This window comes from Elgaria multicarinata, chromosome 21, assembly GCF_023053635.1.
Source record: "Elgaria multicarinata webbii isolate HBS135686 ecotype San Diego chromosome 21, rElgMul1.1.pri, whole genome shotgun sequence".
Lineage (NCBI taxonomy): Eukaryota > Metazoa > Chordata > Lepidosauria > Squamata > Anguidae > Elgaria > Elgaria multicarinata.
The window spans coordinates 10,406,081-10,432,108 of NC_086191.1; the positions used below are offsets into that span (position 1 = coordinate 10,406,081).

At 58.0% G+C, this 26,028-nt stretch overlaps 2 protein-coding genes across 2 annotated transcripts in view; one reads left to right on the forward strand and one right to left on the reverse strand.

The window, feature by feature from the left end:
* The first annotated feature begins 1,334 nt into the window (after positions 1 to 1,334).
* On the forward strand, positions 1,335 to 12,309 carry MSTO1 (misato mitochondrial distribution and morphology regulator 1). The gene is made up of 14 exons (XM_063145770.1): positions 1,335 to 1,438; positions 2,553 to 2,688; positions 4,777 to 4,846; positions 5,558 to 5,633; positions 6,141 to 6,189; positions 6,604 to 6,745; positions 6,907 to 7,024; positions 7,760 to 7,891; positions 8,779 to 8,931; positions 9,373 to 9,504; positions 10,079 to 10,263; positions 11,134 to 11,238; positions 11,377 to 11,492; positions 11,986 to 12,309. The coding sequence occupies exons 1-14, from the start codon at positions 1,358 to 1,360 to the stop codon at positions 12,216 to 12,218; spliced, it is 1,728 nt and encodes a 575-aa protein (XP_063001840.1). The 5' UTR covers positions 1,335 to 1,357; the 3' UTR covers positions 12,219 to 12,309.
* Positions 12,310 to 12,430: 121 nt separating this feature from the next.
* The window catches only part of GON4L (gon-4 like), a 37,023-nt gene continuing 23,425 nt past the window's right edge, over positions 12,431 to 26,028 (reverse strand). Inside the window, exons 21-32 of the mRNA XM_063146265.1 lie at positions 23,969 to 25,642; positions 22,788 to 23,046; positions 22,291 to 22,472; positions 21,321 to 21,518; positions 20,307 to 20,450; positions 18,886 to 19,029; positions 18,518 to 18,637; positions 17,101 to 17,217; positions 15,377 to 15,566; positions 14,144 to 14,924; positions 13,518 to 13,620; positions 12,431 to 12,879 (exon numbers count right to left, since the gene is read on the reverse strand). Of these exons, the coding sequence (XP_063002335.1) occupies positions 12,742 to 12,879; positions 13,518 to 13,620; positions 14,144 to 14,924; positions 15,377 to 15,566; positions 17,101 to 17,217; positions 18,518 to 18,637; positions 18,886 to 19,029; positions 20,307 to 20,450; positions 21,321 to 21,518; positions 22,291 to 22,472; positions 22,788 to 23,046; positions 23,969 to 25,642 (4,050 nt within the window). The 3' untranslated portion in view covers positions 12,431 to 12,741. The remainder of the gene's footprint in view (positions 12,880 to 13,517; positions 13,621 to 14,143; positions 14,925 to 15,376; positions 15,567 to 17,100; positions 17,218 to 18,517; positions 18,638 to 18,885; positions 19,030 to 20,306; positions 20,451 to 21,320; positions 21,519 to 22,290; positions 22,473 to 22,787; positions 23,047 to 23,968; positions 25,643 to 26,028) is intronic.

Sequence of the window (26,028 nt, forward strand, 5' to 3'; positions counted from 1 at the left end):
CCTACCGAAGTATGGGGGTAATGGCCTGTTTGAGGATTGACATGGTATTTTAAATGAAAAAACGGGGGGGGGGGGCAGGAGAGAGAGAGAGAGACAAAGTGTTACATTTTTCAAAGTAAAGCCTGGGTTTGAAAACACATGAATTCCTGCCTTTGCTGATACTACTTGTCTGTGGATAGTATAGTTGCTCAGTCACAAGTAGGGTAAACTCCTGGATTTCTCTCTGTTGTTTTATAGGGAGCTCTTCTGAGGGGTGGGTGGGGGAAAAGTGTATAAAAAGGGAGCAGGAAGTTCAATTGCCAGATGATTTTATTGTCTCCTACTCCATCTCTGTGACCCTAACATGTAGAGCTTGGGAAAGGGTAAGAAGGACACCTGAATTTCCAATAAAAACTGAGGAATTAGATAATATTATTTGTGAACTGCAGCTGTTCCACCTGGCTTGGCTGTGGCACAGGGGAAGTTGTGACTGCAGCGTCTCCTCTCTCGTGGCTTTGCTGAGAGACCATCCATCATCTGCGGAGAGACTGGCTCTGCAGGGGCCCTCCTCCTCCTCCTCCTGAACTGTTTCCATTCCAGCTGCACAGGAGAAGAAGACCTGGCCATTTCATTTTTAAGTGCCTGCGTTCGCTATTCTTCCTTTATCCTTTTCTGTGTTGCCTCTTAGCCTGCAAGTCACGCTGGAACCACTTTTGGGTGAAGAGTGGGACAAAGATGCTTATTAAATACACTTATTAATACTTATTTGAAAAATATGCAGAGACACATACAATTTCTTATTAAATATACTTTTAAGATAATTTAACAGATCACTAAGTGATCTCTGTCCCAGATGGGCTCTTTCGGTGTTCTACGGATTCTCTCTGGCCACTGACGTTTCTATGGTGCAAGATCCTCTATGCCTTACTGAAACTGCGCTGTTGAGGCCGGAAGTGAGGAGGCCTACCATAGAAGTGGCATCGTTCTATTTTTTCCGGAAGTGCGTTTCATTTAAAGGCTTTGCCGCCTGTGGAATGCTGAGGATGTTTTTCCAAGAGCGACTCTATGGTCTGTGGCTCCGCCCATGTCCTGTTCCTCCAGCCGGGAAGAGGGCGGGGCAAGCTCTGACGAGGGGAGGGGCTAGGAGTGCTCGCGCGGGCCGCCCTTAGCCGGTCAGGGATTGGCGGCCTGCCTGAGCCAATAGGAGCGAAGCCTCGTGTCGGCCTGCTCTCAGCCACGCGCGACGTCGCGTCCTACTCCCTCACGCTTCGCGCCTGCGCACACCCGCTGATCCGCCGCCCCCTCCCTCGTCGCCCCTTTCCAACGGCCATTCGGCCTGTTCCCTCCCCCACACGCAAGTGGGGCGCGAGTGGCTGCGATGTCGGGGGCCCGCGAGGTGGTGACGCTTCAGCTGGGCCACTACGCGGGGGCCGTCGGCGCGCACTGGTGGGGACTTCAGGTAAACGGGGTGGGAAGGGGAGAACCGGGAGGAGGGGGTGAAAGCAGGGAGTGCGCACGCGCACCGGGAGAAGGCCGCTGGAAGAGTGTCAGGGAGTTAGAGGAGGCTTCTGATTGGACAGCTATTGTGCGCGCGCGGAGGGGAAGGGGGCGGGGCCTGCGGCGGGGGCGGGGCATTTCTCTGACGCATAAGTCGTGTGTAAATACAATATATTTCCTGTACAGTGCGTGTTTATAGTGTGATTATTTATTCATCTTGGCCCTTTAGCCAGAAAGGCGTCTGGAATAGATGACAAAGATATAAGGCAATCCCTACCTGTAGGCCTAGAATGTAAAAGACACAGCACAAAAGGAGAGGGCATCGGGAGGGAGGAGGAAGAGAAGAAAAAGCACGGTCAGATTTCTGACCATAGTTTCAGAATTCATGGGCATGGTGGAAGGGCGGAGGCCGCTGGTTGCAGGAGGGAGGTGGGCTCCCGGCTCAGAGCTGTATCGAGACCCGATGGGTATATTATCACTATGCATTATATATACGCACACAAATCACACACTGTTATATATATATCGTTGTGTGTGTATGTATATATATAAAGTATAATCTCCCTGTGTGTGTTTTAAAGGTAGCTTAAAGGGTTGGCCATAAAAAGATCCAAAATCCATATTAGTTGTATTAGGCCAAGGCACTTTATTCAGCCAGCCAGCCTGCCTGCCTCACATGACAGAAACAGTTCTGAGTAGCAGCACTGGGAGTTTCCTCGTAGCACCGTCACTGCACGTGTGTAGATTGGGCCTCGCTGTCGGCAAGGGCTGTGTACAGTGCGGGAGCCAGAGGTTTTGAGGTGCTGGAGCTCAGCCTGACAGCGGGGACATTTTTGGTTAGGGTTGCCAACTTGTGAGTTGCAAAGTACCTGATCAGTGGGCAGAGCCAGGGGAGGACTTGCAGTGGGTTTTGACTGGCCAGTGGGAATCATCAGTTTTGTTGGGGTGTGTGTGTGTGTGTGTGTGTGTGTGGACTGTATGCAGAGATTGGTAGATTTGAGTCAGGAGTTTAGTCAGCCGATGGTGGCGGCCCGCGCTTTGTTACGTCCCCCTTGATTCTCCTCCCCTCTTACCAGGAAGCTTCGTTCTGCTTTGATCCTGCGGCCACAAAATTGGATGAGGGGATTCACCATGACGTGCTGTTCCGAGCAGGGAAGACTCCTCAGGGGCAAGAGACCTACACGCCCCGCCTCATCCTCATGGACCTCAAAGGTAGGGACCGACGCGGGCCTCGAGGGAGGTGGGAGAGCAAAGCCTCCTCAGTCCTCAACCGTCTTCTCTGCGCCACGGGTTGCAAGTCACATGGTCTGAGCAGGGAAACAGAGAACCCATCATAGAGCCGCGTTCCTTCGTCTACTTGTTGCCATTACTGGGATTTATTTTGATCCCAAGTAGATCAGGGCAGTGCACGTGGTCTGTCTCCCCCTGTTTTAACCCTCATAACAACCCTGTGAGGTAGGTTAGGTTGAGGCAGTGGGTCCGTTCAGACGACACTGAGGGTTCTGTGGTTAGCTTAACCGTGCTTCTCTGTGCTCAGCACTAGCCACAGTTCCCGGTTTCCTTAACCACATGCTAACCACAAACCTGTTAGATGAGCACCAGAGTCCTCCGAATGCTCTGCCCCATATCCCAGCAGTCCTTGTGCTAAGAGCCGGCAGTTGCAAACGCCATTTAGTTCTATCTCTACGGTCAGCAATCATTGCTGGTATAACGGCTGCGATTCCAGCGTTCTGGAGCTCAAACGCCATTCGCCATTTAGGATTATTGACCCACACACACACACACACCCTTTCAGCGGCCAGGAGTTATGCCAGATTTATTTAAACAGAAGGCAGAATTTCCCTTATTCCTGTTGCACATTTTCTAGCTGTCAGGAGCAGCAAGTGACCCTGCAGGTTAGAGTGGCCCAGGCGATTAGGGCCGCTCTATACTGCTAGCTCTATGATTTTGGCCCCTTAACACAAACTTAAGCCAAAGTTAGTGCCGCTAACCCTGCTGCATAACAGGGTTAGTGAAGCCGACCACAGTGTGGATAGCAGGGGCACCTGGTTAAGGGGGACACATTGCACATGACACCGTAAACTCAGCTGCATAACCCAAAACCCTTAAGCGGCAGGGTTAACAGTTTCATCTGAACGGGCCCAGTGACCGGCCCAAAGTCCCGCAGTGAGCTTTATGCCGAAGCAGGGATTCAAGCCTGGGTTTCCCTGGTCCAGTACTTTTAACTCTACATGATGCAGGCCAGCAGGCTACATCCTGGTCTCTGTATTATGAATAGGACCATCCGTAACTGCCTCATACTAGCTCTAACTAGTTGTCTTTCCAGCCCAGTATTGTCTATGGCAGTGATGAGCAGAGCCTTCAGGCCAGCCAGATCTGCTTTGTCTTAAACTAGAAGACCAGAATCCAGCAACCAAAGAGAAACATTTAGAATTCAAGAATTCTGAGCCTCTGAATTTGCTTCCGGTACCAGAACTGAAAGGAGCTCACAGTCCTTCCATACACAGAAATCCACTCCTGGTTGCCCCGAGCTTTTCTGCATTTTCAGCGCTATAATTCGTCTGCTATTGTTAAGCAGCCGGGAGTCAGGAATCGTTGCTCAGACCTTGCAAGTCACCCAGAGACCTGCCAGTAAACTTTGGCCATAGCTAGACCTAAGGTTTATCCCTGGATCGTCCTGGGGTCAAACCTGTTCATCTAGGTGACACACAGGGGATCCAGTGCTCAGGCAGGGGCGAACCCTGGATGATCCCAGGATAAACCTTAGGTCTAGCTGTGGCCCCAGATTGACTTTCTGTCCACCCGTGATCTGCTGTGACTGACAGCCGCTTGGCCTTGGGAAAACAGGGGCTTCCCATCACCTGCCCCCTGCTTCTTCCAACGAGAGATGTCAGGGATCAGGCCAGGCGCTACCTGCCTACTAAGGATGTGCTAATTTTTGACATAGTTTATTAAGAAACGGCACCCACACATGCAGTTGATATTCACGGTTTGAAGACCTGGTAGTCTCCAGATATTCTGGACTACAATTCCTAAAAGCCACAGCCAGCAAGGCCAATGGTCAGGGATTTTGGGACTTGTAGTCCAAAACATCTGAAGGGCCCCAGGAGCCATTTTGGAGGCAGGGTGGGAGGAACCAGGGACCCCTTTCCCCCAGAGGGATGGCTGCCTGGTGCTTCCCCCCCCCCCCCCGTTGTATTCCTCGCGTATAATGTTATCCCGACGTGGAAGAGAGCGCCTGCACGCTTGTCGTCTCTGTTCCGGACGGAGTGTGAACGGGCGTATTTTGCTTCTGTGTAGGGAGCCTGAGCTCTTTGAAGCAGGAGGGTTCCTTGTACCAGGATGAGAAAACGAACACGGCTGTAGCGTGGTGAGTGGCTCTCTCCCCTCCCGCACCTCCCTGCAGAAGTATAGAGGCCACTATTCCGCACACCGCATGGGCAGGTCTGGGGAACGTTTTAACTAGCTACCAGCGTAGCTGACAATGTATATTTCATGCACACTGGGGAGCACGGGATAGAAAGTGGAGCATGGGATACAGAGCAGAACACGGACTCCTGACGTTTACGGTTCCAGTGTTGAAAAATGCTTCTAGCCCCTGAAGCGGCAGACAGGAGACTGCTAGGGTTTTGGAGGCGATGAGAAGCCTGTCTGAGCAGGCAGGGAGGAGGACTTACAGCAGTTCTGCCTCTATACCCCTGCCTTGGCGGACATTTCAGGAGTGTCAGCCCTCTCTCTGCAGTTCACATAGGAGAGGGGAAAAAGGCAAACACAGAAGTTCAGTGAGAAATACAATTCAGTAGATTGTCATTTATAACGCTCCTAAAATTTACTAAGTGCTGTACACAGATTGAAAGCGGGGCAGTCCCTGGCCATAGGCTTCTAGTCGAAAAGGCACAACGCAAAAAGAAAAAGAGATGGGCAGGAAGAGGAAAACAAGACAATATGAGCATAAATTCTTCACTTTAATTCCCCAAATTTGCCTTATTCCAAAGATACTGGGGGTGGGGGAGCCTTCTTCATACAGCGATGACCGTAGTTTGCGCGCAGCACCGTGTAGTAAAAAGGCTTCACTTTTCAGGAAGGGGAATCTGACGACGCACCGAGAAGACCCGTCCCCTGCGAACCCCTTCCTTCAAGGCCTCGACAGACAAGAGGTAAGACTCTGGTGGCTGCCTGTTGGCTTCCTACCCTTGACTGATCATTGCTAAGCCTGGAGCGTTAGCCTCGGGGGGCGGCTCATACATGTTGCAGATGCTCCTCTTGTGCAGACGTTTTTGACGGCGCCAACACTGTTCTGCACAAGGTCTGTTCAACGCCAAGGCCTCAAGAAGAAGCAGATGCCAAGGCCTCATAAGATGCCAAGGCCTCCCATAAGCAGCAGATGCCAAGGCCTCAAGACGCAGGGCTGATAACTATTAGCCTAGATCCCTTTTAAAGAAGATTTAAGACATTACCAGAGTAAGACAGGTTTATCGTCAGCTATGAGCATTAACAGCTTATATCAGCCTTCTCCAACCCGGTGCAACTACTCCATCTAGTAGTTCTTGACCACTTTATTGCATAACAATTGCTAAGATATTGGCTATTGCCATGGATTGCCTCCTTTAGAGGTAAATTAAAACCTTAGGTCTGAACGTCTCTCCGTCTCTCTCACGTTTTAGGGCAACAGATCTTCCAATGGCGACTTTACTTCTAGAGCCCTTCCTGGTGGTAAAGATGTGTGTGTGTGTGCTCTGCATGCATGACTTCCTGTAGGGGCAGAACGGGGGTGGATCTGTTTATGAAGGGCGTTTTAAGGATGCTGCAGTTTGCAAAGGACTTGGGTGGTGGTTAACCGCCGGGCTGGGCTGTTGCAGAAAATTCAAGCAGCTCCTCGCTATGGCTGCCTGCTATAAAAGCCCGAATGGCTCTTGCAGCCGCTCATTTCCTCGACTGAGAAAGATGGGGGTGTGGGCAGGATCAGAGGAATGAGAGGTGATGTCTCTCCCATAAGCAGGGCTTCCGTTGGCAGCACAAGGGTGTTCGCCTGACGGTGGGGAGTCACTCGCCCCTGGTGAGCAGGTGAATGAATTGATGGGACTCGCTCCATCCAGCTCATGGCTGCATTTGTTGTTGTTGTTCCAGACAGGCCTCCGCGCCCGGAGAGGCAGGATGTGGCTCCGAAGACACCTCGCTCAGGGCCTGCGATGCACGTTTGGTCGGACTTCCTCCGGACGCACCTGCACCCTCGTAGTATCTTAACCATCCACCAGTACAATCACGAAGGGTAAAGGGACCTTCCTCTGTGTGCTGCACTGCCTTTCTCAGGGGGGCTTGTTGGGGGGGGACACACACACACACACTCTGATCGGCCTTCTAAACCCGTTGGAATACCACCCCTCCTGCCCTGGAAGGGAATTTCAGAATTGCCCCGCCTCTTTCTTTTAGAGAATCCAGCCGGCTCGAGGCCTTTGGGCAAGGGGAACAGCTCCTGCAAGACAGCACGTACCTCGAGGAGCTCGAAGACAGGCTGCACTTCTACGTGGAGGAGTGCGACTACCTGCAGGTGAGTGTTGCCGCGAGCCTCACGCTCTGCCCGTGAGCCCTTTGCCGGGCTCTAGGGACCCTTGAAGACGCGGGGGCGGCACGCTTAGCAGTTCTCCAGGCCGCGGGAGAGATGGGAGTAACGCAGACCCTCGTGACTGCTTCCAGGCTTTTGCACGTTGCTCTGGCGTTTGAGATCGTGGGCTGCCCCTTCGTTGGAGCAGAGGTGGGGAGGGGGAGGACGGATGCCCCCGGCCAAGCGATGTAGGGCATGGACACAGAGGGGGCCCTGCTCATCCCCTTTCCTCCAGCTGGTGACCAGGGAGAGTCCTGCAGGCGGATGGATTCGATGCTGAACGAGAGGATGTCCTTCCCTCCGTCTTTCCAGCCCCCGGAATGAGGAGAGGGGCCCGGGGAGCCTTCCTTCATGCGAGAGGGCAGCCCATCCCAGCAGCGCTGTTTAAGTCTCTCTAGCAGGCTGCGTCCAGCTCCGGCTGGGCCGCTTTGTAGGGAGTTGCCCGGGGAGGTGGCCCAGCCACGCCCCAGCAGCCGCGTGCTGCTTCCGAGCCGGCTGGAGAGACGATCCGCAGGCTCCGGAGGCCTCGCTCCCTCCCTTCAGCGTGGGGTAGCTGGCTGGCAGGCAGGCCTGGACCGTGGCGCTGCAGGGTTTGGGCGCCACCTCTGTGCCGGGTGGGACCAGCTGCCCACCCCCTGGCCCAGCAGGCTGCAAACGCCGCCCATGTCTCTTCTCGCCCAGGGGTTCCAGGTACTCTGCGACCTGCACAACGGGTTTTCGGGGGTCGGGGCGAAGGTCACTGAGCTGCTTCAGGATGAATATGCAGGGAAGGGAGTCCTGACTTGGGGGCTGACGCCGGTGCTTAAGTCAACTGTAAGTGGTGTTCTTATTATTACTACTACTACTACTACTTCTACTACTACATCATTTAGATCCCGCCTTTTTTCCTCTTGCAAGGGACCCAAGGCTGCGTAGGTGTTCCTCTTCTCTCATTTATTCTCACAACAGCCCTGTGAGGTGGGTTAGGCCGAGAACCCAGTGAGCTTCATGGCTGAGTGGGGACTAGAACCTCAATCTCCGGAGTCCCAGCCCAAAAGTCTACCCACATTAGCTTTTATCAACACCTTCCCCTCCTCCTGAGCGGTAGTGTTGCGTGTGAATGCTAGTTCAGACTTCTCGCTGAGAGCCGGTGTGTCTTGCAGAGGGCAGAGAGCGACGGCCTCCTTGGGCTGGCAAAACCGGAATCCAGATCCCATCCCATCCTCGGCCAAGCCCACGGGTTAGCTCCGCTCTCAGGGTTGTGGTGAGGAATCCCCCACGGGGAGATCAGTTTCCAGGAGGTGGGACAGGATACGGAGCGAGAGGAGGGTTACGGAATAAGGAAGGATATCAATTGAGATCACCCAAATGGTTTCGAGACTGGAGGTTTATATTGCACAGCCCTGCAGTTTGTCAGCGCTTCCTCCCGGGTGACGCCTCTCGGTCCTTTAACTAGCAAAGCAGAGGGCGTAGGATAGATGGCTCCTCCCCAGCCGCAGTTGGGCAGATGTTTTCCATTCTGGCGTCCAGCTGCAGAGCTCCCCCGGCCCCTGGCCTCTCTTGTCGCTCCCCCTGCTTACCGCTGCTTTCACGTGAAGCCGAAAGCTCCTGGGGCAGCCCCCCATAGTTTCAGACCAGCCGTGTGAGAAGGTCTGGGGAACAGCAGGGTCCAGGGTCCACCACCAGGGGAACCTCTGACGGCTTTTTCTCCCGTCTTGCAGATTCCGCAGAGGAGTCTCTACAGGCTCATGAACACGGTCCTGGGGATGGTCCATCTTTCCCGCCACAGTTCGCTCTTCTGCCCCTTGTCACTGAACGGGAGCCTGGGGCTCAGGCCGGAGCCCCCCGTGACACTGCCCTACCTGTACTACGACGTGAGTCCGCCATACAGGCACACGCTGTGGCGCTACAGAATGAGTGCACGTTTCAGGGGCGGAGGAGGACCTTGGTCTTGCGTTGGGGGGTGGGTGGGGGGTTGTGCACCTTGTACTGCAGCCTCCCCCAATCTGGTGCCCTCTAGATATTCTGGACTACCATTCCTAGCATCCTGCCACACTAACTCCTCCTCCCCAGTCCTGCTTCCGTAGTTCTTCACCCCATCTTGTCCTGACTTCCTGCTCAAATTGACACCACCAGTTGGCACAAAATGGAACATTTCAAGCACCGGAGATGGGGGTCCGTGATGCACAGCGTGGCCGACTCTCTAGAATATCATAATCCGTGGAGGAGCAGAAATTTCGCCGTGGGGAAAGGAAGGCTCCCGCAGACCAAAATGTCCTGGCTGTATGGATTGATGTGGCTCTTTTCTAACACAGGCATCCCTGGACTATCACACGAGCGCCATCCTGGCCACAGCGCTGGACACGGCTACAGCTCCCTACCGGCTCCAGTCCTCGGCCATCTCTATGGCTCACCTTGCTGAAGCCCTGAATTTTTCAGGGAGAAAGGTACCGCTTGCCGTGCCTCTCGCTCCGCCTTCGCTCTCTCCAAAGCCAGAGGCTTGGCTGTGCTGGATCATAGGATCAATGGGAGCAGCCTCCTTTCAGCTCTACTTTTTCTAGAACTGTTGCAGCAAAGAATTGCGGTCACTTTAAAACAGCCGTTTAAATGCATGCTTTAAATGGGCTCTCTCCTGCGCTATGTGGCACCAGAAACCGCAAGGTGAAATTCCACCCTGATTGGAATTGGATGGATCAGTCTTGATTCATGATCGTGGTGCGGCTCTGACTGGGCTGTGCACTGAAGGCTGTGAAGGCAGTTTTACTGATTTACGAATTATTTTGCTCTGCTACTCCGTTTAAAAGGAAATGCCCAAACTGGCTTTGCACATTTTAAAATGCCTTTCTTTTTCTCGTCCCACTTTCCTCCTGCTCTTTGGCGCACGGTGGTCTGGGTTATGTGGGGGTTCACCTGTAGAGGCCTTTAGCGGGTTCGCTCTCTTCTTCTTTGGTTGAGCACGGTCTGCCGGGGCCCGAAACAAGGGCGCCCTCCTTCAGTGCCTCCCCTCTCGCCTTTCTCCAGGTGGCAGCTGCTGTGGCTGCCATCCCATTCCCTGTGGCACCAGAACAATCCCTCCCCGATGCGTTGTGCGGCCTGCAGCCCGCCGGGCCCTGGAGCTCGCTGTCTTCATGTGCTGAACAACCAGAGAGCCACTGTTTTGCCCAGTCTGTGGTGCTGCGAGGAATCAGCAAGCCCTACCAAGTCAGGTAAGATGTTTGGGTGTGGTGTGGTGTGGAGGGGTGGTGTGGGCTACTCTGGAGGCAGGACTGGGCAAAGACTCTTGTGCTCCCTCCCCCCACCCAGAAGGACGTGTTGGTCCTGCCTCTTCCAAAGCATCTGGCTTTCCCAACGCTTTGGCTAAGGCCACTCCGCGCAGCCTGGAACAGCAGTTCCCAAATTGCGGGCGGGGGTTGGATCTCCCATGCAAGTGGTTCAACTGATTTCTGCCCCAGGCCGAGAGCTAGAACTCTTTGTTAGTTTCTCTTAGGATGAACGGTCTCAGACTTTGGCCTAGTTCTCACTGTGGTGGTAAATCCTTCTGGGCTGTATCCTCTCAGCCAGCAAGCCAGGGAGGTGCAGTGTAGGAGGACGGGCTCAAGTAACTGAATGCTTCTCGTTAGGATTTTTTTTTAAATCCCTGCATATGGAAAGCAGACATGCCAGGGAACAGGGTTACAGTTGACCTTTTCCTTGACATGCTAGCTTTCTTTATCTAGGAAATGGTGTTTTATAACGGAGCATTCATTCATGTGAGCCTAGACAGCCTTTACCAGCTCAGTAAGCAATAGGCCTTTGAACTCAGGTTGAGATTCAGCACAGAGCCCGCAACCCGACTGGGTAGAATTCCACTCCTCCCCTTGCAACTACTGAGGTCCCCTTACAGCAGCCTTCCTCAACCTGGGGCGCTCCAGATGTGTTGGACTGCATCTCCCAGAATGCCCCAGCCAGCTGGCTGGGGCATTCTGGGAGTTGTAGTCCAACACAACTGGAGCGCCCCAGGTTGAGGAAGGCTGCCTTAGAGCCACTGAGACCCTCTTCCTCGTGGCCTTCACGCTCCCCTTGTGCTTTGCTTGCAGCAATTCCCCGCCAGGCCTGGAACCCAAGTCTGTCCTCCACATGTGTGAGACGGGGCAGGAGGTGCTCGCCCGCTACTTGCACACCGTGTCGCCCAGAACGTTCAGGTAGGCGAAACATTTGGAAGGGCCGGGTGGGGGAGGCGAGGCGACGGCCATCCGCTTCTGGCTACGCTGCAGGGGGACCTGGTGACCCCTGGGGCCACTCCTTGCATCCTCAGTCCTGGTCCGGTTTTTGCTCAACAGCACGTGCCACTTACTGCAACGCCCGTGCAAGCTGCTGGCCCCGTATCCCCAGATCTTCTCCCCTCTCCTGAGCAAGCAAGGATTCCTCCTGGAGAAGCCCTCACGCCCCTCAGCAAGTAAGGGACTTGAGCTCACGAGGCTCAGAGTTGGGACCAAGTGGATTTTCAGGATTCACTTGGGGGAGGGGGCGGGGGGAGGGTGGGGGGTGAGGGAGGGGTTGGTGGGAGGGGGAGGGATGAATCTGCACGTTTTCTGGAGGCTTTGGAAACTGCATTCCCCTCCTCTCCCGTGGGTTTTTCCCTTCTCCTCCCCTGGTCTTAAAGGCCCTGTAAATAAGGCCTTTAAGACCCCCATCTGTGGGGGGAGGAACTAATTACCCTAGGGAGAAAATACACAATTTCCCCAGCCTTGGGGAAACTGCACGTTCTTCTTCGTGGTCTCTGTGCATCACACATATGGAAAACCTTTGACAAAGGGCCGGTGCCGGTTAGGGTGGAAGTGAGTTCCGCCTGAGCCTGCACCCCCTTTGTCATCAAAAGTAGCCACAGGGCAGAAACCCCGGCAGATTTCCGCCCCATGCCTCAGTGTGGGTTACCTCTCTTCCTACAGCTGCCGAAAGCATCCCTGTCTTTGCTGCCCTCCAGTCCTCTGCTACGCTGCGTCGAACCCTCGGCAGTTTTTACAGAGAGCTGCGTCAAGTGGACGTCCGGCGGTGGGACAGCTTTTTCTCCGCCGGAGTCGAAATGGACGATTTCCAGGAGACCTTGGAGGAGCTGCGGACACTGTCCCACTGTTACAGGGAGAGCAGCTCAACAGACGATTCCGAGGACGATACAGACTGATCCCTTCCTGCAATGCCCTGGAACGGAAGAACTTCTACGAGCCTCTGACCGCATTTAAAAATACTGCTAACTAATAAACTCGCTAATGCAACCTCCTATTTCCTGGGCTACTGTGACATGAACAGGTGGGGTGGGGGTGGGGGGTGTTTACAGAACGCCCCAAACCTCAGCTTGTGGATTCTTGACGCACAGATCGGAGGCCTCTGCCTACCTTTCACGACAGAATTGGTTTTTATTCCTTAAAATACAACTGCACAATAAATATTCACCCAGAGAGCAGCGCAGGAGAGAATGTACACGTTTCCCACTATGAAAATATTTACACCAGCTGTTCTCCAAGGAGGAGCGCAGCCTTCCGACACACGGCAGAGCAGACCTGACGCACCTTTTCCGGGAAAAGTCTTTGAAGGCCGCTTCGGCGTGATGCGGGCTGGCGGGGCGGGGCGGGGGCCTTTCCGCGGCCTCTGCCAAAGCGCTTCCTCCTCAAGGAAGCACTGCCCATGCCAGAGGCCACGGGCGCTGCCTAAAAGCCGTGTTCCTCCTGCTCTTCCTCTGACAGCTGGTCCGTGTTGCTGGCGCTCATGCCGTCTTCCTCATCCTCTGAGCTGACGTCGCAGGCTGTGTGGAACAAGGCCATCAGCTCCCTGAACCGGTGGGCGACCTGAGGGAAGGACAGCAGCACAGCTTATGGGCCTGAGGGAGAGGCAGCGGCGGAGAGGCGGCCGGAAGCACTGCTTTCCGCCCAGAGCCCAATTCAGCTTTGGAGAAAAACGGGGTGGGAGGGGAAGTCCAGAGGGGTGGAGACAAAATTGCAAAAAAGGCCGGCATCTTTTAGCTTAATGCTCTTATTAAGTCCGCCCTAGAAGAGGCATTTTGACCTCCTATAAAGAGGGATACGAACATCCTTCCAACCTAACAGGCCTAGTTTAGATCCACCACAGAGTGAGGTGGGGAGAGAAAAAGCACATCTGTTATGTCTCTGCCCTCAGCCCACCCCAAGACCTGCAACGAGACACAGGCCAACATACCACTGAGCGTGGGGCAGGAAGAAAAAGTGGGAAAACTCTGGCTATGATTAACTGGGCAGAGTGAAGACTGAGGAGGGCCCTTCATCTGAAACTCTTTAAGTCTCATTCGTTCTAAATTCCTCTGGAGCTTACAGTGTATTTTTAAGATGCCACCACTGCACTGTCCAAAGAATACCCACACGCGGGATATGGTAGGAGAGGAGCCCAGCCCTTCCAGGATCTGGTCTATGGGGGGGTGTCCCCCCCTCGTCCCCCCCCCCCGAAGACTTGCCTCCTCCGCTGTTTTGTTGCGCAGCTGCTGTGAGATGGTGCTGAACGTGGCTGCGTGGGCTCCTTGCTCCTGGCAGGTGGTCAGGATGACGCGGTCGGCCTCCCTAGAAGAGAAACAACCCCGACTGTAAGTAGAGGCCGGCCAGCCGGCCGCCTTGGGTCGGGCTCCATCATCCCATAAGCCGCGCGAACAGATGGAAGCATTTGCTTCTGAAGGTCGCCGCTGTTACAAGTGTGACAGGAGCAAAAATCCGCAGGGTTTGCTTTAGCCGGACAGAGCCGCACCGGCGCGTGATTGGGGGAGCCACCTCTGGTCCCCTTCCGTGCCCCCCCCTCTTCCTCCAACAGCCTCCATCCCCCCCCCCCCCATGCCATCCTTCAATTCCTTTTTCAGGCTACTCTGTCTCTGCATTTCCTGACACAGGAAGGGCAAGTCCGTTGCTTTCCCTCAGTGCCTCAAAGAAAGGCCCTCAAAGTCCCGATCAGTGGGGAGAGACACGGTGGTCAGCTGGATGGAACTTTGGTGGAAAAGACACTCCAGAGCAAACCCACCTCTGCCCCCCACAAAAGGAGCCCCCTGCCCCCCCCATCCTCCCCTTGGGAACAAGCAAGCAAGCCGTAACCTACCTGGTCCACAGGACCACCTTCTCTCCCGTGGAGCTGACCTTGATGTTCTTGGCGCACACAGTGGCTTCACCTGCTCTCTGCTGCAGCTCCTCTCCCCGCAAGGAGGCCGCGCGCTCCCCGCCTCCTGCCACGGGGGGCTCCGGTGAACCGTCGCTCACACCCGATGCCTCGGTGGCCTTCGCCTTTGGATCCAGAGCCAGGGCCTGCAGGCGGCCCGCTCCGGAGGCCTCCGCCGGGAACTGCGAACCACCGTTTGTCCCCGCCGCCTTCAGACCCGGTTCTCTGGAGTGCGCGCCCGGCCCTCTGGGTTTTCTATCCGCAGAGGCAGGGGGTCTACCCGCCTCTTTGTCCGTAAGATGTGGCTGGGCGGGAGCGACGGGGTTCTCCGTGGGGTCAGACGGAACAGAGCAACTCTTGGCCGGAGCGGGGCCGGGGCCGGGGCCTGCCGCCCCACACGCCGTCCCTCCAGGCACCGGGATGTCTTTGTCAGGGCCGGGGGAAGCCTCCCCGCTCCTCCGGCTGAGTCCCGCCTCGCTCTCTCCTCCTACGGCAGGGCAAGAGCTGCTTTTGGGCCGGTGCGGCTTGAGCGGGACGCCCCTGTGGGGCTGGAGCGCGGCAGAGGCGGCGGTACTAGCAGGGGGCGGCTTGGTAGCCTCAGCAGCCTTCTTCGGGCAGGGAGGCCCCGGCAAAGAGCAGGGCTCGGCAGTCCGGCCGGGCGGTGGGGCAGCCCCATCCGCAGGGGCTTCTTTGCCCGAAGGCGGCTTCCCCTCTGCACGAGAACCTGGGAAGGGAGGAGAAGGAGCAGGGTGAGGGGACCGCCCCACGTCCCCATCCGTCGTTGGTGTCGCTCAGCTTTTCGCAACCTGGTGCCTTCAGAGGGGCTGGACTACAACTCCCGTCATCCTTGCACAGCTGCCCCTCTGGAACCGGTGAGCCTTGAAGGCATCTGGAAATGCTTCCAAACCAAGGAGCCGGTGCTGCTCTTGTACGCAGGCCGGGCCAGAACGGGATGGGGGAAGGCTCCGCCCACCCAGAAGGGGCCGGGCCGTGAAGCCCACCCTGCCTGCAGAGCAAATGAGCTCAGGGCCGCCCCCTTACCCACCCCACCCCGGATACCCTTCGTTCTGCCGAAGGAGAGGTTGAGATCCGCCAAGGCCCTGCCTGGTAATCCTGTGGACCCCAAACCGGGCCACGGGCCCCTGTTCACCAGCACGCCCATCGTCCCCAACGCACCTGCCCCGGCAGGGTCTGCTCTTCTGGCTGCTGCTCTCCCCCGGCCCTGGGGAGCCTCCCCGTCTTCTCTCAGCTCCGGGCTTTCCTCCACGGACTCCTTCCCTTCAGGGCAAGGGCTCTGGTCACGCAGCGCCAGGCTGTCCGGGAGCTCCTGGGAGTCTTTGTTCCTGTAGGCCTTGCTGTCTCCTGCCTGCAGGCCGAGAAGGGGATCAAAAGCATCTCGGAGGGCCTCCTGGTCCAAATCCTTCACGTCCGGAGGCTTCCCGTTCCCCAAATCCCATCCAAGAGCACCTGTCCAATGTGGGGCCTTCCAGATGCGTTGGGACTACAACTGCCAGCATGGGTGTCTGGGCTATGCTGGGAATTGTAGTCCAGCACATCCAGGAGGCTCCAGGTTGGGGGAAACCTGAGCTAGAAAACGTCGCCCTGCATAATCCAGAACTACATGTATTTAAGCAATTGAAACAGTCACAGCAGCATCTAAGATCTGGAGAGGCAATTTTTTCCATTGTGTGCGTTATGTGTTGATTTTAGCTTTCTGCCAGCTGCCTCAGAGGCTTCAGAAAGGTGGAACACACCGATTTTCTTAAAAAACCAAACCACCAGCAGCCCCTAGCTCACCTTTTGAACGGTGAAGAAGGCTTATTGCAGTAATTGTGAATTGTTGTGAGTTGGTTTTTAAATGTTACGTATTATAACCTGCCTTGGGAGCCATGATGGCTGAAAGGTTACCCATAAACAGTGAAGCCGGGCTTGTGGGCATCACAAACGGTGACGCCTTCCGGCAGCGGCCGCCCGACATCCTCCCTGCAGGGAGGCCTTTCTCGATGGGTTTTAGGGCAGGAAGTCCCAGAGGACGACAGGACATCGTGGGCCATGTTCCTGGGCAGGCAGCGCACCGTCCTTTCTGGGCACAGTTTTTGACCACCTAATGCAAGAGCTGAAACGCCTCCTCTCCTGCAACTGCACACGGCAGGGGAAGGCCGGCAGATCAGAGGGTCCCCGTGGTGACCAGACACTGGGCCTCTCTGGGCCACCAGCTTGCTTTCCACAGCAGCTGAGCAGGGGCCTCTGGGATGCCCCGAAGTGGGGCCTGAAGCCAGCGGCTCTCCTCTTCAGCTACGGGCAATACTGAGGCATCATCCCTCTGAACATTGCCATGGCTTGTGGGGGGAGGGGGTCAGTGTGGAAATCCGTCCTCCCCTTCCCCACCCCTCTTCAAAGCCATCGAAGCTGGCCCGCCGCCCTCCTCAGATGCCATAGCTCTTTTTCTACGGCTTGCTGGCTGAAACTAAGGGGACTCAATGCGCTTCTGGAGACGCTTGACAGCTGCTGCACAGGTGGGGTGAGTTGCAAGCTGAGTTGCGGGCGGAAGGAGACGCCTCCCCTTCGGGGTACTGGGAGTCCCAAAGGGTCTCACCCGGGTCAGGATCTTCTCTGTTCAAACAAGGCCGTCCCCTCCCCAGCAAAGCCGTGCGAACGACCCAAGGCGGAGGCCGGGCTTTCTCCACCTGAGGCCCTCCAGGACTACCACCCCCTTGTGCCCCAGCCAGCATGCCATGACAGTGTTGTGACCCCAGCACGTCTGGTTGAGGAAGGACGGCCCAGCTGCAGCACACGGGCGCTCTTCGGACCGTGTGGCTGGGTGGCTTTCCGAAGCTGCCGACACGCCCCCCCCCGCCCCGCTCACTTATGCCAGAGAGAGGAGCCGCCCCGGGGCTGACCTTGCTGCCGCTGCAGTGGCCGCAGCTCCTCCGCTTGCTGCGCTTCATCCGGAGGTCGCCGCTCCCCTCGTGGCAGGAGCAGCAGCACTCCTTCGCCGCCTCCGCCCATTCGGACTCCTGGAACGGCCCGCAGAAGCAGAGGTGAGCCCTCCTCCTCCTCCTCACGCCCGCACAGGCCACTCCGCCACCGGGGCTGCCAAACTCCCGTGGGGAAAGGAAGCAGTGCGGCACCGGCCCACCGTGGGAGATGCAGCAAACACCCCCCCACACCCACTCACACCCATTTGCATCACCGTTAAAGCCACAGGCCTCCAACGTGGGAGCAGGGCCTTGCCGAGGGAAGCTCCAACAGCCCTCAGATAGGCCTGAGGGGCTTTGGCCAGACGCCTGAGCAGGCAAGGGCCTCACGGGGCCTGGCAGGCAGAGAGCGCTCTTGTTCAGCCCCCTTCCCGCCGCCCCGATCCATAGGAGGGAAATGCAAAAGCAAAATCCCTTCTGGACGTGCACGTTCCATGCCAAATCTCTAGAGGGCGCTCGGCTCTTTTGCGCCGGCCGTGCGCACAGCAAGCTTCGCCACACGGCAAAGTACATCCCCCAGCTGTCCCCTTTGGGTGATCGTCCCACAAGCCCTTCACGCTCCCATGAGACACGCAAACGGACCCCCTCCCACTTGGCTCTGAAACCAGCGGGCCAGCCTGCCCCTCCTTCGGGCGATGAGAGAAGGGAGAGCAGGGCCCTCCCAAAAGCCCTGCCGACAGACTACTTCATCTCTCTCTCTCTCTCTTTCTTTCCTCTTCCCTCCCCATCCCCTTTTCCTTGTGTGTTGCGTCTCTTGTAAATTGAAAGCCCGAGGGCAGGGAGGGTCTTCTTCGCTGATTGATTGCAAGCCGCTCGGGGAGCCTTTTTTGGCAGAGGGGCGGCGTAAAAACACAATAAATAAACCAAAGGAATGCCTGAATTAAACCGAAATCATTGTGGCCCTCCAGATGTTTTGTTTTATTCCAACTCCCATCAGCCCCACAGCCAGCATAGCCAATGGTCAAGGATGATGGGAATTGGAGCCAGCCCCTGCCCCACCCCGGGCAATTTCTGGTGGTGCATTTTACAGAAGGTGGATTTGGATTACTGGTAGATTTCTGGGCAAAAGCGCTGGAAATGGGCAATGGTTTGCAAATCCCAATGGTTTGATTTTAGGGGTAACTAACTCATTCCCTTCCTGCCCTAGATTACATGGATGAAATGAAGAATGCCCCGGGGGGGGGGGGCGTAAGAAGGAAGGACGGGTTCCTTTCTGTTCTGGGAACTCAAAACCTGTTGGTTCCTCCAGGTTCCACTTGGTGGGTGTCAGAGCAGATCCCACAAGCCCAGCTGAGATGCTCCGGAGCCTGGCTTTCAGCGCTTTGGACCCCAGCCTCACCTTGTCGGCGTTCTGGGCCCCCAGTTCCTTCCTCCTCTTATTTTTCGAGGCTGCGTGGATTTTGGGCGGCTCCTCCTCCTCTTCCACGTCCGGCAACGACACTTCTTCAAAGCCGTCGAACTGGGAGAAGCCCACGCGGGAGCCGGGTTAGAACAGCCGAGTCTTTTCGGCTGAAGCAGCTTCAAAACCAGCCCTGAGCCAGGTGGGCGAGGGACTTTGGGCCTTCCAGATGTTGCCGGACTCCAGCTCCCATCAGCCCCAGCCAGCGTGGATGATGGGAGTTGGGAATCAAGCCCCGTTTGGAGGACTCTGCGCTGCCAACGTGCCCTGGGAGAGGCGGGGTGGGGTGGGGGCGGGATGTTCTCTACCTCGTAGTCTTTCTCCTCGGTCCAGTTGATTTCCTCGAAATCTCCGAAGCGGCTGGCCGAGGGGCGCAAGTGATCGAAGAAGACGGAGAACTCGTCCTGCAGGTGGTCGTGACCCTTCAGCAGCTGCCACATCTGGGTTTTCAGCTAGATGGGGGAAAGGAGGAACAGGAGGCGACGAAGCCGGGCGGAAAGAAAGAGGAAGTGGAGAAGGAGGGAGATTAATACTTGAACAGTGGGTTTATTTCCCCCTTCAGGGGTGGAAGTTATCCAGGGCTATTTCTCCCATTGCTGAGCACTTTGAAAATAACAACAACCTTCATATCCCGCTTTCCCCCCTCTTGCAAGGAAACCAAGGCGGCTCCCCTGATCCTCCCCCTCCTCTCCATTTTATCCTCACAACTACAACAGCCCTGTGAGGTAGATTGGGCTGAGAACCTGCGACTGGCGCAAAGTCACCCGGTGGGTTTCCATGGACAAGGGGGGACTAGAACCCAGATCTCCCGGCTCCCAGTCCGGCACTTCAGCCACTACGCCGCACGGGCTCTCTTCTACCAGGGCAGTCGCAGTATGACTTTCGTGGAGGCCCTGGGCCGTTTCCGTGGGCCTTTTACCCAGGAGGTCTTCCCAGTGGATTGTGACCATTTCCCCCCCCCCCCGCAACAGTCAGCCTTGGGCTGTTTGGGGTATTCAAACACAGAAGGCTTTCTGCCCCCAAAGATTTCATTTTTGTGCTTCCGCAAACCTCCGAGTCGCCCTGAGCTTGCTGAGGCTCCGCCTCGTGTCCGTGGGCGGCCACGTTTTGGGCTGTGCAGGGAAGCAGACTCGGAGAGCGATGCGTTCGCTAGGAGTACAGAGCCAAGGGGGTGCAGAACCTCCTTCAGCCCGAGGGCCGGATTCCATTTCAGAGCAGCTCTCAGGGGCCGCACTCCAGGGGTGGGCGGGGCCGATAGCAAAAGGGGCGGGGCCAGAAACACCGGCACGCTCTGCCCAAAAGCTCCCCCTGCCAGTAATTAACCCGTGGGAGAGGCTTTCCTACATTTTAGAACCGGAAACAGACAACGACACCCACGCAGCACAAAAGCCAGGAAACCACTAGATGACTGGTGGTCAGGAAAAGGCGCGGGGCCAAGGGAAGGGAAGGGAAGGGGGCCTTCTATAGGATGGCTATAGGATGCCCCTCTAAATGCACATTTCTAGGGGAGGGGTCAGCAACAGAGCGGGATGTTGACTTCACACTGTTTAGGGACTTCCTGGGGGCATCTGGCCAGTCACTGCCGAATGCAGGGCCTTCTTTTGTTCTCGGTGGCCCCCGGATCGGCAGCCTGGAGGGATTGCCCCACTTCGCATCGCCGGGGAACCTCCAGCGTGGAGAGCACTGGGGCCGCTCCCTTGAGAAGCAGGCTGCCTGGGAAACAACCCACCTCCATTACCTCCTGGGGCACACACTCGGCACAGCTCTGCAACACCTTGATGATCTTCTGGTGGTGGGAAGGGTTTTCAGCAAAGCAGATCTCCAGCTGCCGGAGAAACCTGCGGCTCTTCTCAAAAGCCTGCTGCTCCTCAAACTGCCCAGGAAGAGAAAAGAGGAGACGGTCCATGACATCACTGGCACTGACCAGTTGCCGCCTGGGTTCGGAGGAAGCTGGTTAATGCGGGTGACGTCACGGATCGTCTCCTGCTTTCTCTTCCTCAAACCGCCAAGGAAGAAAAAAAGGAGACGATCCATGACATCACTGGCACTGACCAGCTGCCGCCTGGACTCAGGGGAAGAAGGGAAGCCGCACACTCACTTCCTTGGCCAACAGGTGGCAGCAGCAGGCGAGTAACCTGGGTCCTAAAGACCTAAGGACAGAGATGAACGGTCAGAGCTGTGAAGAGCAGCGCCATTGCGGGACTGCAGCGCACAGGAAGTGGTGCTGGGTGCGAGACTCAGAATCTTAAGAGGCTCCGCCTTCACTGCAAACCGAAGTCTCTAATCCTTCTGGCTGAGAAGATGTTTGTGTGTACGTTTATGGCAACGCCAGCGGAGTGGGAGGGTCACTCGAAGCCAGAGAGGCAGCTGGAGAAGGGTTTCCAACTTCTGCACCCTTCCCTGCACCCTAACCCCTCCCCATAACTAGCAGGAAAACAAGAAGCAGCTCAGATATCGGCAAGCGGGCCGTCGTTGAGACAAGGTGCCGGATCCGGGTTCTCTTGACTCTGAATCTGGGCAACAGACGGGGCCCTTCAGGCACAGCCTCCAGCGACGAGGGAGGCGGCCTCCGCGTCCAAAGCACACCGGCTTTCGCACCTGCAGCCTGGACGGCGTTGGGGCCGTGTCACAAATGGAGCCTGCCGACTCAGGGCCAGCACACCGTTTCAGGGCACCCCTGGAACGACGGGCGCTCCCCCCGCCCTGCCCCGCCCCGCCCCGCCGCCGCCCCTGAGCTACGCACCAGCCCACACTCCAGGGCTTGCTCGGGCAACAGGAAGGCGGCAAAGTCCGCGAGGAGCTGGGGCCACTCCCGCAGCAGGCCACGCAGCCGGGCGTACAGGTCGACCGCCGTCTGCTTCTGGGCGTTGCTCTCGAACTCGTAGATGATGTGCAGGAACTCCTCGTAGCGGCCCGGGGTGTGCTGCAAGGCCTCGCGCACCTGCGGAAAGGGCGACGCGTCGACGTCAGCGGAAAGGGAGCCAGGACGCGGCTCGGGCAGGAAATGGGCCCGAGAAAGACAAAGCGGAGGCCTCTGGACGAGGCGGGGTTTTACTCCAAGGAGGAGCCCTCCGTGTTTCAGCCCTGAGTAATCTACACGGGACTTCTTCAGGGGTCGGCATTTCTGCAAGGGACGGCAGAGTTCTTGGGAATCGCCACACGGGGTGGCGGCGAATTCCATACAGCAGTGACGCCGGGGTGTGTGTGTGTGTGTGTCCCTTTGGCCTGGCCTGAATCTCCCGGCGGCTCCTGGGTTCTAGGGTGCCAAGAGAGGGAGAAAAACGTCCCTCCATCCACTCCTTCCACTCCATGCACAAGGATGATAAACCTTGACGGTGTCCCCAAAACGCCCCCCTGCCCCCTGGCCTTAGCAGTCTTTTTTCTACACAGTTAGTTAGGGACGTGCCTTGAAGTCGACTTATGGCGACCCTGTGAATCAGCGACCTCCAGCTGCAAATACAGCCGGGGCCCCCGAATGGAGGGGCCGCAGGGCCACACTCTTTCCCCCTCAAACCATTGATCAGGACAGGATCCGGCCCTCGGGGGCTCTGACCGGACTCCCTACCGGGCAGCTCCGCTACGTTCAGGCCTCGCCCCGCCTACAGCCTGTTTCTAGCTGGTGAACCGTCCTGCCTCCAGGGCCACCCATTCCCCCGGGCTCTCCGGTCCCTTGGGAACTGGGCTGTGTCCGGAGAAGAGAGGCGGCTCCTTACCCTGCCCAGGTAGGCCTGCGCAAAGGCCAGGTCCTTCTGCTCCCGCAACGGGTCCCTCTCCAGGATGTCTTCGGCGTAGAGGAGCAGCAGCTTGGAGGTGTCCTTGCTGGCGCGCGCCCGGCCTCTCTTGGCTCGGGCCCGGTGGGAGGCACGGCTTTTCCCGGGCGCTTTGGGGTTCTCCCCTGGAACGACACCACCAGAGGGGTAGGGGAAAGGGAGCCCCGGCGAGACCTCCTTGTCCCTGGGAGGGGAACTGGGAGCGCCTTCTCATCCAGAAGGCGGCTTTGCACAAGCCCCACCTACTGGAGCAAGTGGGAGGAGCAACCCAAACAAGGCCCCGATTGAAGGGGGCTACAAACAGGTGCAGGCCGGGAGCGCCGGGCCTTCGCTTGTTACTGATAAACGGCAGCCTAGGATCGAGGGGACCCGGCTACATTGGTCACCGCTCTGCCATCTGCCTCCCACACAGACACAACCCCATCCCATCCCAAGCTCACCTGCCGGGGTCCGACTGGGCTCCACCTCCGGGGCGGCGCAAGTCAAGGCGAGAGACGAGGCGGGCCCGTCTCCGGGCTCGGCTACCTCGTCCGCCATTTCGTCTTCCTTCTGCAGAGTTTCCAGGTTCTCCCCTTCTTCCTCCTCCTCTTCCTCCTCCTCCGGCTCAGAGTTCTCCTCCTGGGAATTCTCCTCCTCCGAGTCCCCTTCCTGGCTCAGGCGCCGCTCGGACGCGAGCCACGTCAGCTTCTCCATTGTCTCCTTCAGTCCACAGAAACATACCAAGAGATCAAGCCAAAGGCCCAGCGTGCAGCTCCCACGCTGGCCGAGTGGCTACCTCTGGAAAGCGGGCCATGAGGGCGACAGCACCTCCCGCTCACGTTCCTCAGCGAGAACTCGCACACACTTCAGCTCTCTCATAAGAAGTATCGGAGGCAGGAAGCCCGTGTGCCCCAGTTGCTGGGGAACACGGGTGGGAGGGTGCTGTTGCACCCGTGTCCTGCTTTGCTGGTCCCTGGTCAACAGCTGGTGTGGACACTGTGTGAACAGAGTGCTGGACTCGGTGGGCCCTGGGTCTGAGTCAGCCTTGGGGCTCTTCTGATGTTCTTCCGAGCCCTGCTGGATCAGACCGAGGGTCCCCTGTTCCAGCATCCTATTCCCCCACCAACCCCCAAACCATATTCAGAGGCACTGCCCAACGCAGACCACAAGGAAATCTCTGTCCTGCCACAAGCAGAAGTCGAACCGGACTGACACTCATGAGCTGCAGGATGGACGGACGGACGGACGGAAGGAAGACAACCCTTCCAAGCTAGGTCCGCATTCGCCCTGACGTGCATTCAGTGCACCAGAGAAAACGTGTCGCGGATTTGAGAACATCTATGGAACCCTCGGTGCCCAATAGACAAGCATCCTCACTACACAGGCTGTAGAGTTCTCCACCTGTAGAAGAAGACCGTTGCTCCACCCACGTGCCCCACTGGGCAGCCACGGAGGGATTGTATCATAGTCAGCGGCATGGACATGTCACAAGTCATAATAATAAGAACAACAACAACAATAACCCTCACCCCAAGGAACGACCGCATCATGGCCCACGTTTTGCTCCCCTCTGACCCGGCTGGGGCCCTCCGGTCTGCAAGGGAAGGGCGCCCCGCCCCGCCCCAGACAAAAGCCCCTTTACCTGGAGCTCCGGCACGGAGAGCACCGACTCCTCGGAAGCGGACGACATTTCCTCGTCTTCCTCGTCTTGGATGTCGTCGTCAAAGTCCTCCTCCTCCTCTTCCTCCGGCCCGTCTTTCTCACCCGCTGCCTCTGGGCCAGCCGGCAACCCCACCGCACAGCCGGGTGGCTCTTCCGGATTGGTCGCGGGCCCTACGGCCGCGGAGCTGAGGGTGGCGTTCTCGGGAGAAGTGCTGGAGCTGCTGCCGCCCCCCGCCGCCGCCGCCGCCCCTTGCTGGGCCTGCCCAGGCGCCCCCTGGCCGCTCTCCGCGTTCCCGGGGGACTCCTGCTCGCTCGGCGCTCCCGTTTGTCCACGTGCCCCTTCGGGGGCAGCCTCCACGTCCAGCTCCTGCCCCAGGTCCAGCACCAGCTCCTCTCTTGCCTGGCTGCCTACGGAGCACGGCTCCTCCGGGTCCGCTTCCGGAGGGGCACCGCCACACCCTTCCGATTTGGCCTTTGCCCTCTCTCCCGGCTCCGCCAAGGGAGAGAAGGGGCCTGCGGCCGGCAGTTCAGCGGCCCTCTCGCCGGCAGACTCCACGTAGGCCCGGATGGGGGCCTCTGCTCGGACCCCATAGTCAGGAACAGAGGGCCACGGGACACGCTCTTCCTCGCCGGAGGCGGCCGGACACGAGGCCGGCTCCTGCGGCTCCGTTTCGGGCTCCGCCTTGACGGGAGCCGCGAGGTCGCCGCTCACAACGGGCCCGCCGGCGGGTCGGCTCGCTAACTCTGGCTCTTTGAGGGCGGTGGGAGCAGAGGAGGCGGCGGGATTGGCGGCAACCACCAAGGCCGGGGCTGGGGGATTCCCCAGCGGCTGGCTTAGTGGACACGGGAATGGCGCAGGGTTGACCAGCAGGGTGGTGATGGGGATGGGCTGGGGGGCGCGGCCCGCGGGGGCTGCAGCCAGGGGCTGCAGGACGTTGCAGCCATTGGCAATGCCCACCACCTTCACAGCGCCGGCCGGGACGGTGAAGATGACAGGGGCCGGGTGGAGCAGCGGAGCGGCCTTGAGCAAGGGGGCGGCTCGGGGGGCCCCCTTCTTCTTCTGGTACCCCCTGGGGCCACCGGCCTTCCGGACCCTCGAGGAGGGCAAGGCCGGGAGAATCATCTTGGGCTGAAAGGCCAGGGGCAGGGGGGAGACCAGGTTCGGGGCCACAGCGGCGGCCAAGCAGGGCCCGGAACCGGCGGGTGGAGCGGAGAGCCCGAAGCCAGCGCTGGTTCTCCCCGCCGGCCGGAGGCTGAGGTGCTGCACCCCCGGCAAGGGCTGCACGAGCGCCAGGGCCGGCTGGATCAAGCGGGGGACGCGGCCCGCCACTTTGCTGGGAGGCGCTTCGGGCTGGGACGGCTTGGCGGCCATTTTGAGGAAGTGGGGGGGCCCGGCGGGCGGCAGGCAAAGGCCAGCGCGGACGGGGAGGGGCTTGGCGGCGGAAGGGCGCTGCCGCCTGCGGGCCTTCCAGCAGAACCGGCTGCTGAGCGGCCTCAGGATCAACTGCAAGCCCTCGGGCATGCGCAGAGGGTACTTCTCCTTGCCCGCCGGCTCTCTTCCCGCCTTGCAGAGCGCAGCGTCCGAGTTGGGGAGGTGGGGCTCCTCTCGGGCACTTTGCTCCAGCGCCGCTGCTTGGATGGCCGGTAAGCTGGCCTGGACAGAAAGGGAGGGAGGGGGGAGAGAGAAAGAAAAGGGGGGGGGGGAGAAACCCAAACCCAAATTATGCTTAACCAAAGCAAAAGCAGAAGGGAAACAAGTGTACTGGAGGAGGTTTCCTTGAACCGCGAGAACCGTAGCTGAAGCAACAGACAGGCCTCCTGGAAGGCGGAACGAAACACTACTCGTTACGAAGTGAAATGACATTCCGGTCAGGGCCGGCGTCAAAGGGGAGCATTGGCCGGGCACCTGCCAGGGGCCCACGGCCGAGAGCCCCCTGGCACTGCTCCTCCTCCTCCTCCTCCTCCTCCTCCTCGCAACCCACTGGTTCACCTGCTTCTCGCTCCGGCCCAGACAACGGTGGCGGGGAGGAGCAGGAGACG